General features: G+C 36.4%; 1 protein-coding gene across 2 annotated transcripts; it reads right to left on the bottom strand.

Annotated features, from left to right (window-relative positions):
* Positions 1-1,992: 1,992 nt before the first annotated feature.
* Positions 1,993-13,371, bottom strand: LOC129235583 (farnesol dehydrogenase-like). Of its 2 annotated transcripts, XR_008581593.1 has the most exons (7): positions 13,103-13,371; positions 10,792-10,957; positions 10,529-10,655; positions 3,067-3,202; positions 2,640-2,774; positions 2,441-2,548; positions 1,993-2,377 (listed from the first exon to the last, which is right to left on the bottom strand). XR_008581593.1 is itself a non-coding variant. In XM_054869493.1 (6 exons), the coding sequence occupies exons 1-6, from the start codon at positions 13,241-13,243 to the stop codon at positions 2,504-2,506; spliced, it is 750 nt and encodes a 249-aa protein (XP_054725468.1). In that variant the 5' UTR covers positions 13,244-13,371; the 3' UTR covers positions 2,385-2,503. The 2 variants fall into 2 exon arrangements, 1 of the variants encoding a protein (XP_054725468.1); XM_054869493.1 differs by lacking the exon at positions 1,993-2,377 and having other exon boundaries at positions 2,385-2,548.
* Positions 13,372-14,560: the final 1,189 nt, after the last annotated feature.

A 14,560-nucleotide genomic window follows, 5' to 3' on the forward strand; every position in this document is an offset into this window, starting at 1 on the left:
CTATCCAGAATGGACCAGGACATACTCAACATATGTCCGGCCTGTGAAAGTACTCGGCACGACACTAACCAACTGTTCACGTGCCCTCTGAAACCCATTCACTTAACACCTCTCTCCCTCGCATCTACCCTGTAGAAACAGCATTTTTCTGGGATATACCTTAGATGAGACTGACGATGATGACCGATGACTACAGCGCTGGTACTCCATATGTATATGGAGGTTGACCCTGACGATGATAATAGTGACGTAAATTTACAGTTCCAAAAAAGGCCCAGTTTTTAACCTCCTTTCTATTTTAATAATTTTGTTTCCCAATTTTTTTGTACTTTCATATCGTAATTTCTTTACAGACAAACAAAAAAATATAAAAAAATAAATATTTTTATAAATATTTTTGATTTAAAAAAGAAATTTTCCCTACAAAAATTCAACTTTTACTTACAAGAAATTTAAACAAACTTTTCTCAAGAATTTTACATTGCAACATTCAGCAAGATTGGATTTTTCAATTTTAGAAATGATAAAAATACAAATATTTCAATAAAAATCATAAAAATAGAGTAACCTAGCGAAAACTTGAGTAAAACTAAATATAAAAATGAAAACTCCAACCAACTCCAAGCTACACCCTTTCTGGGTGTTTGGCCGAGTTCCTCCTCCTATTTGTGGTGTGCGTCTTGATGTCGTTCCACAAATGGATGGAGCTGCGACTCCGAAAGGCAGATATTTTTATGAGGAGCTTTTTCATAGCAGAAATACACTCCGAGGTTTGCCATTGCCTGCCGAGGGGTTACCGTTATTAGAAAAATGTTTTTCTTTTTATTTTGGTGTTTCACCGAGATTCGAACCTACGCTCTCTCTGTGAATTCCGAATGGTAGTCACGCACCAACCCAACTTGAAATACCCATAAAGAATAAATAGGCAATTTTTTATTTTGGAATCAAGTTATGGAAGGTGAAAACTTTATTAACTAAAACTAATTTATTTATTTTTTTTTTGTAAACTACTTTTATTTATTTTTTTTTAATTCCGTGACGTATGTATGTATGTATGTAAAGGGACTATCCTAATGCTCGTTTATTCCAGTTTAAAATACAGTTCATTATTGCTAGTGAAATTAATAAATATGTTAAGCTACTCGAAATTGGGAGAGATTAGTAAAGAGAACACGCAATTGTATACAAACCAACGGTAGGCTAAGTGTATGTATGCAGCTTAACAGCCTAAAGTAAATAATAAGTATGAACATACATACATACATACTTTTTCGAGAGCGTAGCATAACGTTACAAAATTGCAAACATACAAAAATGCATTGCTTTGAGATGTTGACCGCATGACCATGATAATTTTTAAATAAATAGGTAACAGATGTGAAATGAAGTAATAGACTATATGAGCCAATTGATGATGCAGTGACCCTCAATCAATGACCCAACACAAACCTAGATGCATTTGCCAAATGTGGTTCAGCAATGCTGCTTTATACTCTTTATTTATAGTTTGAGCTTTTAATTACTCTTAATAGTTTTTTCGGTTGCCTCCTGTATGAAATAATATCCGAGCTTCGAAAGGAAGTTTTGAATAAATGCATTGAGTGAAAAGCATTGTAACTATTGGCAATTGGTTTCGTATTTACTTACGAAAGAGATTTTAAAACTCTTTACGAGAGAGTATTAAATTCCGTATCACATCAATTTTTACTGTAGCGAAATGATTTTAGATTTGTAAAATATGTGGCCATGACCGGCTGGCTTTCGTGTGCCGCAGAAGAATTAAGCATCCCCTTTTTTTGGTTTTTTCTGGTGATATTAATTACGTTTTGACAGTACAGCAATCAATAAAACATATAGCACATTTTTCAACTCCAGAGCAGTATTGCCAGAAAAATTACGCCTTCTTCAAAAAACCCAAAAAGACCACTGCAGATGCAAAAAATGGCTTTTCACAATTTTCTGTGAAGATTTTAATAATGAGAAAAGCTTCGATGCTTTTTTAAAACTTTATTTGTTGCACAAAGCCATAACGCATTTTATTAAAAAATAGCATTTTTACCAGACTAGTTCATAGTACATACGCAAATATTTTTCTAGCTAATATTAAAATGAAACAAATAACAAAAAGTTACATAGAACTGCGAAAATATACAGGCACGATAATAATAATATAGGATATAAAAATGTCGACAGAACCAATGTCTATTTTGAAGGCCTCGCAAAATAGTATTTTTGGAATTGTGTCAAGAATTTATGCCGCTAATTATATGTATATTGTTTTTATGAAATTGATTCTACTCCGATATTTGAATATTTACTTAAAACTATGATTTTTTATAACATTTCAGAAAATAGCTGCGGAAAGTTTTTTTTATTCCTAAAATAGTTAATAAAATTAGATAAATTATTTTGTTAAAAAGTGTTTTATATGTTTGCATACAATTTCGCTGATGACCCTCAAAGGAAAGCTTCTCTACCATTTGATCTTATGAAAGTCATGATTTTATTCATCATAGCGGTCCATAGCTTTGATAATGATTTCTTCCACCTGAAAATTGCAACAAAAAATTGAGCCATATGAGTAATTGATTTCTTACTTAAAGTGTAGAAAAATTATAGGGAGTATAATTCAAAAATACCTGCACATAATTTGGTGTGTTTAATGCAAACATAACCGCATTGGCGACATCTGCGGCTGTAAGTTTTGGATAGTTGATAATATCGTCAGAGTAAACATTCAACAGATCCGTGTCTACCAATCCAGGACTTATACTCTGTTTTGAAATAACCAATTAATATAATTTCCCTTTTTTATTTTATTAAAATCTTTTAATTTCAAGACATGTGCCTTTAAAGCTCAACAAGTTAGTGTTTTGAGCTCTGAAAGGTATTAAAGCTATTTACAATATGTTGTATTTACTCAGTCAAGAGCAGCCCTCATTTGCCATCAATGTGTGCATGCCCATACTTAAGTACAAGTGCTCATGACATATGCATGTATGTGTACGTATACGTATGTTTACGTGCGTAATGGTACTACTTAAACTTTTGCTACAATTTGCTTACCGTTAATTTAATATTTAACTTGAAATATTTAATTTCCTGGCGCACTGTTTGGCACAGCGCTGTGATGGCGTGCTTCGTTGCTGGGTAAGCGCTAAATAACGGCACCGGTAGGTTCGGTATATGGTGCCCAAGGATGCTGGACGAATGTGCATTGAAAAAATAAAAACAATAAAAATGTACAATTATTGTGGAAGGCGAAAAAACAGGCAAATTATATTGATGAGAGCAGCTCAATTTTGTATGCAATTGCAAATGTAGAGTAAGAAGATCGTTAGTTAGACCCGATTTACACGAGGAGACATCTGGAAGGGAAACATTTTGTTCAAGGGCGAAGGACGGTCGGGGAAGAGAGAAGGGATTTTGTCTCCCGTACTCGGCGACACGCTTTGCTCTTCTTATTCGTATTTCTTATCTTAAAGCAATTTTTGACAGTTGCTTCATTCGTTTTCTTCTTTTGTGGAAGAAAGTTCTATGTTATGTGTTGGTTTTCAATCAAACGGAAGATAACAACGATGACAAACATCCGAACGCTGCTTGGGAAATGCACGATTATTTTTGCTAGTAAAGTAGGTATAATTTAAAATAGTTATGGGACATGTTTATGTTGATTTCTAATTTTTCCCTGCATTTCTAGATACTCAAGTTAATTTTAAGTTAATTATTTACATATGAAGTATTTTTAATTTAATTTTTTTTATTCAAGTATAAGAATTTATAAATATATTTCAATAAAAAAAATAACAAATTATTTATTATTTAACCAGTTTGCATTTTTCATTCATATATTTAAGAAACTGTTGTCGAACCCACTCTGCTTTACATATAAGCGTGTGCTAGAATACATCCGAACCAGACGATGCTAAAGTATTAAATGTCAAAATGTCGCGGAAACATTTTTGCCCGTGTGTACGCGAGAGAATTTCCAGTGTCTCCCTTCCAGATGTCTCCTCGTGTAAATCGGGACTTAAGGGAGTAGAAATTCAAATAAAATTGAAAGGTCTGTCAGACTAAATGCACATTGGGGTGGGCAAAAATTGCGATCATCGCATCATACTGAAATACATTTTCCGTTATACGCAATGGAAGCTCATGCCTGTGGGAATTGAACAATAGGTTTTAATTATTGAAATTATTTATAATTAAAATTATTGAAATAAAATTTAAAATAATTAAATACACATATAAAGGGTGGTTAAGTTTCAAGGGCCGGTGTTGATTTTGAATAAAATACAATTTTATTAATAAATTATTGTCATTTCTCCTTATTATGATAATATTGTTATAGCTGAATTACGTATGGAACAAAATATCGGCCAAATGGCCGCTGCGGCCTCGGCGGCACACCTCCATCCGATGGTACAAATTTTCGATGACGCTGAGGCATAATTGAGGTTATATGCCGTTAAAGTGCCGAATTATCTCATCCTTTAGCTCTTGAATTGTTGCTGGCTTTTCGACGTACACCTTTTTCTATCAAATAACTCCAAAGAAAGAAGTCCAACGGTGTCAAATCACATGAGCTTGGCGGCCAATTGACATCGCCGCGACGTGAGATTATTCGGCCATCAAATTTTTCGCGCAAAAGAGCCATTGTTTCGTTAGCTGTGTGACAAGTGGCACCGTCCTATTGAAACCACATTATTGTCCACATCCATATCTTCCAATTCGGGCCATAAAAAGTTTGTTATCATCTCACGATAGCGAACACTATTCACAGTAACTGCCTGACCGGTCTCATTTTGGAAAAAATACGGCCCAATGATGCCGCCGGCCCATAAACCGTACCAACCAGTCACTTTTTGTGGGTGCATTGGTTTTTCGGCAATCACTCTTGGATTAACATTCGTCCAAATGCGGCAATTCTGCTTATTGACGAATCCACTGAGGTGAAAATGTGCCTCATCACTGAAGATGAATTGAGCGATATGCATTTTGATTTGAACGCCCGTTTTCATAATGAGCCTGAATAACTTTAACGCGTTGCTCGATTGTGTATCTTTCCATCGTTCAAATTGAGTTAGTCTGAAATTGAAAAATGTCAAATGAAATGCAGAAACAAACTTGACGTTTAGGTGTGGTTCACTTTTAATATCGGCCCTTGAAATTTAACCACCTTTTATATCACGGCAACTCCATTTTTAGTTGAAAGCGATCTGACACTTTAACAGGTCTGTCACAATAGGTCCGTTGCGTCTCTTGCGGCCGTTGCGATAACGCATGTCGAGTGATGCGTCATGTTTGTAAAACTGTTGAAATAATGTTGGCAATAGCAACGATTATTGCTTGCTTTATTTAAATTCAATATTTGATTATTTCTTATTAGTTTTTTTTATTAAGGTTTTCTTAGGTTACACTTTCACATGCTCAATTTAAGACGGAATCCTGTGTCACCTCTGTTTATATACTGTACAATGTGCTTAAGGAGGAGGAATGTTATTGGGTTAGTGGGAGCATGCCCTACATAAAATTGGTGTGACGGCACCATTGATGATGTTTCTGATATTTTGATTACATCTCCTGACTAAAAAAAAAGTGCTTAACAACTATAGTATTTTCTAGATGTGGTTTATCGTGTTTTCTGGCAACTTCTGTCTTGTCGCTTGGCAGTCATATTTAAATAGTAAACCTCATTCATGCGGTATTGTGGGGAGACGCTTCGCGAATGTTCACGACTTGTCACAAAATCCTAATATATTTCAGAAAATATCGAACTCAGCGAAATCTAGTAGGTCCTTTTTTCAAATTGATACAGATACCTGTTGAGAATGAACAAAATTGGACCATAAATGAGTGATTCCATGCCAAGTGATCTACTTGTAATTACTTGGGCATGGCTTTGAATATAACGACAAGAAGTAAACTGGAAAATCTTTTAATTTTAAGATTTTTTGAATGTTGATAATTTTGATATGGAGTTTTTTAAAGTCAAATCTCTTCGGTTCTTTTAAACATGCTTTTTTCGGAGGATAAATCATGAATACTTTTTAAAATAGTTTAAAATAAAAAAAAATTAACATTTTCGTTAAAATTTTTTGGTAAAATGTTTGTTTTGTTGAAATTTGTGAAACACACCATGTAACGGTTTACTAATGTATGCAAGTAGTGACGCCTCTATAGGACGTATTGTAATATACGAGATCGTGTGCTTAGGGAAATCAAGAAAACAATCAGATAAGCTCAGACAGATGCTTGGCAAGATTTGTGTAGTTCCATTGAATCAACCAAAGTTACGGCTAGATTAGACAAGTTTTTATCCAAGGAACACGCCTGTCCTTCTTTCTTGAGGAAATATAACGGGAAATGGACAAAATCCTGATGCGGTCATGATACAGCGAAAAACTTCGGACCCATCAGTTTATCCTCAAAACCCTTGAACGATTGCTCGATGCATATCTTAGAGAAGATTACAAACACTACCATTTCAACTTCCCAACATGCCTATTTCAAAGGAAAACCTACAGGTACAATTCTTCACGAGGTTGTAAGTACGATTGAGAGAAGCATAGAATACAAACAATACTCACTTGTCGCCTTTCTCGACGTAGAGGGTGCCTTTAACAACGTTAACACAAGCTCCATTACAGAGGCTCTTAATACGTTAGGCACGGACACAGGTCTCACAGGTATCGGGACCGTTTCCCTCAGTCATGGCAGAGATTTTGAAAGGTCATTGGCTGTACTCAGTCGCTGGGCTGCCACTTGCGGCCTCCGAGTCAACTCTGACAAAACGGGGCTGGTGCTATTTACCAGAAAATATAAACCTCTCCTCCAACCACGTTTACCCGCTTTCATCAGATGTTAGGTATCTTGGAGTGATACTCCAAGTTCCATTGGAAGCTACTCATTGAAAATCGGGTGAAGAAAGCCAGTATAACCTTCTACTCCTGCAAAACTATGTTCGGTAAAAAATGGGGACTCAAGCCACAGGTCGTGCTTTTGATGTACAACGCAGTGGTTTTGCCAATTTTAACGTATGGATGCCTGGTTTGGTGGGAAACTCATCGGAAGGGCTATAATATCACTAAAGTGGGGAGGGTGCAAAGGACTGCATGCATTGGCATCACCGGAGCATGTAAAACTTGTCCCATTGCTGCCCTGAATATCGTTTTGCCCTGACTTCCCATCGACTTTTTTAGATAGTAACAATTTCTTCGATAGTCAAGTCGCGATTAAGGCTCTGACGACGCCATGGTGCAGAACGAAATTAGTAAACTCCTGCAAGAAGGATATCAAATCTCTTGGGTGTGCAGGTAACATTTCTCTGATCTTGGTTTTAGGACATAGGAATATAGAGGGAAATGAAAGGGCTGATGATGAATTGGCCTCAGAGACCTCCTACCCGGCATCGGCATATCCCTGACACTTGTTAAAGGGGAACTGCACAAATTATTTCTCAGGAAAGCGCAGAAAAGATAGAGCTCCATTTCTTCATGTGCTATTTCGAAAACCCTTTGGCCCCAGTACAATATATGAAGGACTAAGAAAGTCCTTTGTACATTCAATTTTCAAACTTGTAGCTGTTTACCGGTCACTGGACGATCGATACACACGCGGAAAAGCTAGCTTACCATTTAACCGCCATTGCAGAAGCTGTGGGGACCTTTCAGAGAAGGAGACTGTAGATCACTTTCTCTGTAAATGTCCGGGTTTGGCAGCTAGATGACTAAAGTCACTGGGCGCTCCTTTCTTCGACAGCCTGGGGCAGTGCGCCAACCTAAATTCAATCAATCTCCTCCACTATATCAACAGCTCTGGCTGGCTGTAGATATCTGCCTGTTGGATGTCTCATAATGGTATCAAAACGGCGCTTTAGTGCTACTTAAGGAGTGCCAGACTGGCACTTAAACCATTTCCCCTACCTACCGACTTTATACGTGTAAGAGAATGTTGGGTAAAAATTGGGGTATTCAACCAAAGTTATCCAATTGGTCCTACATAGCCATTGCCGATAGTAACATATGCGGCATTAGTCTGATAACCCACTATGGAAAAGAAATACAACCAAACCAAGGTAAACAAGATACAAAGATCAGCATGTATCTTAACCACAGGAGCGCTTAGCACCAGTCCTACTTAATCGCTTAACGTTCTAACACATCTGCTACCATTAGACTTGCACATAAAAAGAGATATTAAAAGCTGGACGACAAGATCTTACGGTCACAGCGAGATCCTCCTACAGGGACCCTCACTGCTACAAAACAAATCAGACTTTACAATCCCCGAACTCAACGGTGACGGTACGTTGTCCATCGAGAGTCGAATGGAGGAAAGGGAAAAAAGGGAAATTGGTGGATTCGACTGTCAGGTGGAGTTGACCTCTATTCGGAACCGCTCAACTTATCCAAATCAAGTCCACTTTCTGACTATGCTAGAGTGTTCCAGATAGAACTATCAGCAATCAGGCAAGCTTGCAAATCACTAAAACTAACTGGTGCACAAAGTGGCAGTGGCAGATACTACCCCATTCAATGCAATAAAAACATCCATTGCTTCACACTACTATATTTTAGCCGAAATAAGGTTGAAGCAATTAACTACAAGTACTACAACAAGAAAAACATGGCCGTCGTATAACATCCAGAGGACGAATTACTTGTTAGGATGCTCTCGCTCATACATTTCACGTATCACTGCAACCTTTACAGTTCACTGTCATGCAGCCAGACTTAATCTTTCTTTCAATCTCATCTGCAGAAAATGTCGGGCGGAGGGGGTGAAACAAAGTATTTTCCACTTTTTATGGGAATGTCCAGGTTTAGCAAGAACAAGACTTCGCTCTATCGGTAAGCCTTTCCTACAGTAAATTAATGAAATCTCAGACAGAGAGATTAAAAATTTACTGTTATACTTGGATATCACGAAAAGGATCTGAAGAAAAGGCAACACACAATAACATTGGTAGTAAAACGGCGCTAGTTGCTAAATAAGATTATTTCAGTAGAATTACTCAACCACTTCAACAACAACAACTGCGTGTGTTAGCGCATCGTATGAGTAGTATTTTGCCCTGATTGTTTACCTATTCACTGTACGTATTTGAATATAACTCGAGAAGTTGTGGGAATCCATTATGGGGTTAGGGGTAGTCAGAATTTTCAAAAACTTTAAATACGTTTTTCTCAAAACTATGTTTTTTGAACTGGTGATCACTGTAACTTAAAAACCCCTTGGTCGATTTCAATAAAATTGATACTGCTTTTGCAAAACATAAAAAACTCGTGCCTGTCAGTTTTTTTCTCGAAAATTTGAAAAATATTTCCTGAGGCCGTCATATTGTTAATTTATTATATATGTATATAATTGGCACGTACACCTTTTTTGGGTGTTTGGCCTAGCTCCTCCTCCTATTTTGTGACGTGCGTCTTGACGTTGTTCCACAAATAGGGGGCCCTACAGTTTCAAGCCGACTCTTAACGACAGATATTTTTATGAGGTGCTTTTTCATGGCAGAAATACACTCGGAGGTTTGCCATTGCCTGTCGAGGGGAGACCGCTATTAGAAAAAACTTTTTCTTAATTTTGTGGTTTCACCAAGATCGGAACCTACGTTCTCCCAGTGAATTCCGAATGGTAGTCACGCACCAACCCATTCGGCTACGGCGGCCGCCGATTGATCCAAGAACTTGAGATGATCACCGCAAGGGACTTCTGCAGAAACGGGCTCCACACAAACAGCGATAACTTTTACAATTCTTATTTTTTTTTTTAATTTTTTTTTTATGTTTTTTAGCAAAAAAATTCTAGAAAATCATCATTTTTTCGGGTCTCTGACTACCCCTAATCCCTTATGAACCATTCAGAGATTCGTTTTTTGTTTTCTTCCGGTTGAGGGGGTTTGAAATGTCTATTGCATCATCAAAGCTGCCGTAGTCATTCAGTGATTACTGAGTATGGACCCAACTATTAATGAAAAAAGAAGAAAATAATTTAAGGTTGGGTTAGGTTAGGTTAGGTTAGGTTATAATGCTTGCCCAGAGAGTAGGGCCCACTTGGACGAAATAGTTTGGTTCGTCCTTTGTGATACCATTTAAGGACAGAGAAGGGGGAGGAAGGGCAGGGATGGGGGAGTGGTGAGTGATTGTGGACTACGAACGGTGACTAGTCCGCCGTTGTGTTAACCTCATTATGCTGCTGATGTAGTTCATCAGGTGCTTTCTCAAAAACAAAAAAATACATTGTTTTTAATAAAAAGAAGTAAAGAAATTTTAAAAAGAACTCTAGACCAAAATTTTAATCCAATTTTCAGAAAAAATTCTTGTTAAAAATACTTGAATCATTTGACCTGGAATCGCCCAAATATGGTATTTCGAAATGCCTACCCCAAAGTGCCACGTAGCAGGTATATTTTATCCAAAATAATTTGCTTTAATTTAGATGAGACAAGTTACATGTAATAAACAAAAAATGATCATAAATACGATTTTTTAATTCTCTACCGTAATCTTAGAAGAAAGCTCACCTGTTCATAACAATAAAGTGACCCTTCGTTTTAGTTTCGCGTAATAACTTCAGACCCTCACGTAGGCATATGGAAGTACCAACGACATTAACATCGAATAATTCTTTTATGTCCTGGCCAGGTGATTCTGTTAAGAAAAATAAGATTACATTGTTTTTAGATAAGACCAGCTGAAAATAAAATTATATAAATCAAATTTGAATGTAAATAATGCCTAGGGCTTTCATAAATGATGTTAAAGAATTATTAGTTGCACTTCTTACCTGCTAGAAAATTCGACTTCAGTATGCCCGCATTGCAAACGAGTATTGTAAGTGGCGGAAAGGAGTTCCGTAAATATTCAAAAGCAAGAAATATGCTGTCCTCGCTGGTTAGATCACAGTGGTAAGGGACTATTCTACCACCACCTAATACATGCGCATTCAAATTCTACGAAGAAGAAGTTTGATTTAAAATTATTCGCTATGTAATATTTACATATGTATGTGTAATGGCTACATAAGAGGGTTGTAAGTGAATGCAATCATATACGATTTAAATCAGTTGAAGCCATAAGCAATGTGTTGAATTTTTGAATGCAGTCATTGACTAACGTTTTGACTAAAGACAAAAAGCATGCAATTCTTCAAACTTTAATTCCATGATTATCACATAACACCTACCGAAGAAATTTACGTAATCATTTGAAATTTTTACTTAAAAACAAAGTCCCTTCGAATTTGCTAATATCAGCTGAATTTCGTGACGTCACCCTAGCTGAATTGGTGATCAGTGTGACCAGATTACCACTTTCGGAATTTGATTTTGCACTTTTTTTGTTCTCTAGCCTCCGAGTTTTTATTTATTTAATTTAGTCTAAAAACATAAGGACTGTTACGGACTATTGACTTAGTGCAAATATAAACAATTTATTAAGACAGGGTCCGGCACTCGAAGTGTAACCAACTTCAGACCGCTCGCGCAGCTAACGCGCGGGCATCAGCTGTCTGTTAGTTGGCTAAATGCCGAGAGTAAACGCGAAAAAAGAAAATCAGTAATGGGTTTCAAACGTCATAGTGTAATTGCATTATATTTGACTGGAAAATCACAATCAGTGATTGTTCGTGAGCTCGAGTACCTTAAAGTACATACAGTTTTTGTATATCACCAAGATACTGGTCACATCGCGTAACGTCTTGGAGATGGTCATCAAAAGACTGTAACGCTACGTGAAATGGTTCAAAAAGTGAGGAAGCGACTTGAGCGAAATCCTCGACGACGAACCAATCAAATTGCGAAAAACTGAAAATATCTGACCGTAGCATCCGCCGCATGCTGAGAAATGATCTCAAAATCAAGCCTTACAAGATCCAAATGGCGCATGATGTCACACCAAAGAAGCAACAAGTGAGACTTGAGAGAGCGAAATCGATCCATTTCCGCGACTTCATGTAGAAACAATTGCAAAAAATTAGTTAAAAATTTTTTATTTTGCAAAAAACAAAAAGTGCGAAACAGGTTTTTTCCTCAAAAATTCATTACTCAAAAACAACTCATTTTAGCTACTGGGCATTCAACTTAATTGAAGTTTGAATTGTCCTCTTGATTTGGAAAAAGTTATAAAAAAAACAAAAATACACTTTTTGAAATATTGAATTTCGAAAAAATTTCAATTTTTTTTCTTTTTTGCTAAATAAAAAATTTTTAACTACTTTTTTGCAATTGTTTCTACATGAAGTCGCTCGTGTAAGTAATTACGATCATTTTGAACCCAGAATTATTAAAATCGGTTCATTTTTGACTAAGTTATGGGCATTTAAAAAAAAATTTTTCTTATATAATTAAAAAAAATCGAGTTTGAGCCGAAAAACAAAATTGCCGATAACTCTTGAAAAAAAATTTTTTCGGGCGAACAAAAAAATATGTGTCTCATTATTTTGACCAGAGAGCAACATATTTCAGTTACATCGAAATCGAAGAACATGACCCGAATAGCCCGGTTGAATTGAAATGGAAAGCATCAACTATGAATAGCTAAAAAACAATGTTCCGTACTTCATAACGTCCACACAATGACTTTCAAATTCACAATACGCGAATCCGATGGATTATTCCCTTTAGGCCATTTTGGAGAGGCGCTGAAAAAAGCCATTGTCCGCGAGCCAAATGTGGCCAAAATACCTGCAAGTCACATTCGGATAGCCTGCGATTCGTTTCTGGACCGTCTCAAAGCCATAGTCAAGGCAAAAGGGGGTCATGTCGGGCAAAAGTAAATTAATTTTTAATTTTGTATTATTTTCACACTTTTTTACTTGGAATTCAATAAAAGTAATTTTCCTAACTAAATTTATGTCCTTTTTAATTGGTTACACTTCGAGTGCCGGACCCTGTACATACAACACATGTGCGCGCGAGTATAAAAATATTACTTCACTATCCCAAATATCGATTTGAGTGCTGCAAGCATTTTAGAAATAATTATTGAAAAATAACACTTCTAAAGACAGATGAATTATAAATTAAAAATAAAATATGTTTTCACACACAAATGTATACATACATAGATAGGTATACACTGAAAACATTTACACGCACTTCAACTAATGCCACCCGTCGTGCCAATCCTAAAACGGTTATTCCTTTATTAGCGAGAAACACTGAAATTTGGGCTCCAATACCAGAGGAGGCGCCAGTTACAAGTGCCACTCCTGATCTATTGTCCTTGAGGCTGCACATTTTTAGAAGTGGATAAATAATCGGTACGCAGGCACTTATGCGAAATTCGTTCGATTCACTCTATACAATAGAAATCAGTGCAGCGCAGCTTACGTTCACTCTCAACGTCAAACCGTAACTGATTGAAGCTGATTTGACATAATAAATTAAGTCTCAGCCTAGGCAATGGCTTAGAGTTACATTAAGTCAAATTCCAGCCGCGGTGTGTGGTAGGGGGATAACTGCTCTATTGTGTCAATTGCAGATATGTACCGCACAGCTTCAATTGGTGTCAATATTTTAAGGTTACAGTCTGCCTAATAGAAGTGAGACCGGCCAAAATCAAACTTAGACTTCAGTTATAAAAAATTTAAATGCTGTTAAATAGGCCTAAGCTTCTCAAAATGCCCGTTGTGCAATTTGTTAGGCTTGTGGGAAATTTAGAAACCTTAGGTTAATTTTTACAAAATGAATTCCGCGTATGAAAAACAATTTGAAGCGGTGTTTCTATGTACATACATATCCTAAACGTTTAAAAGTGTCAGATCAAGATATTCCTAAATAAATGGATGCATTGGTATACCGAAGGTAAAAATGTTGACAATTTTTCTGGACAAGGCCCAAAACAAAAAAAACACCTCTCCAAAGTAAGATCAGAAGATCATTGATTTGCTTGTGACAAAGCCGAGTTTATAATTGCGTGAAGCTGAAGAAGTTTTAAAGAAAAATGTTGGCCACGTATCCAAGGACACGATTCGAGGACGTTTACGTGTAGGAAATCTCAAACTGTTCAGAACGAAATTGGGCAAACGTAGTATTAACGGATGAATCCTCCTTATGGGCAATCAGCTTCGCATGCCGGTCTTAGTGTACAGCTGATAATCGACAACTTAAACGAACTGTTAAGCAATCTTGGATTTTACAAAAAGATAGCAGTTCCAAGCATCGAAGCCAAAGATATGTAGAGTCAAAACCGCAAAATGGGATTGATAAGTTGGATTGACCTTCACAGTCACCTGATGCCAACCATATTGAGAATGTTAAGCAAAAATTTGAGCTTTAACTTTAAATTTAATTTACGAGAATTACTGAAAGAAATTATAAATGAAGTCATACATAAAAACGTTTTCTTGAATTAAGTTATGTTAAGGAAAATGTCAGAAAATAAAGATTTGCTTAAGATTTTCTTTTGAGTAATGGATAATATATTTAATTAAAATCTAAACATTCCAAAGATAAGTTATTTACCATGCTAACTTAAACTACTTCATGCGGAAAAAGCAACACTAAAAATTATGATTTCAAATAGATTCATATGAAAAAAATCTATTTTTAACA

The sequence above is a fragment of the Anastrepha obliqua genome, chromosome 1 (genome assembly GCF_027943255.1).
Source record: "Anastrepha obliqua isolate idAnaObli1 chromosome 1, idAnaObli1_1.0, whole genome shotgun sequence".
Classification (NCBI taxonomy): domain Eukaryota; kingdom Metazoa; phylum Arthropoda; class Insecta; order Diptera; family Tephritidae; genus Anastrepha; species Anastrepha obliqua.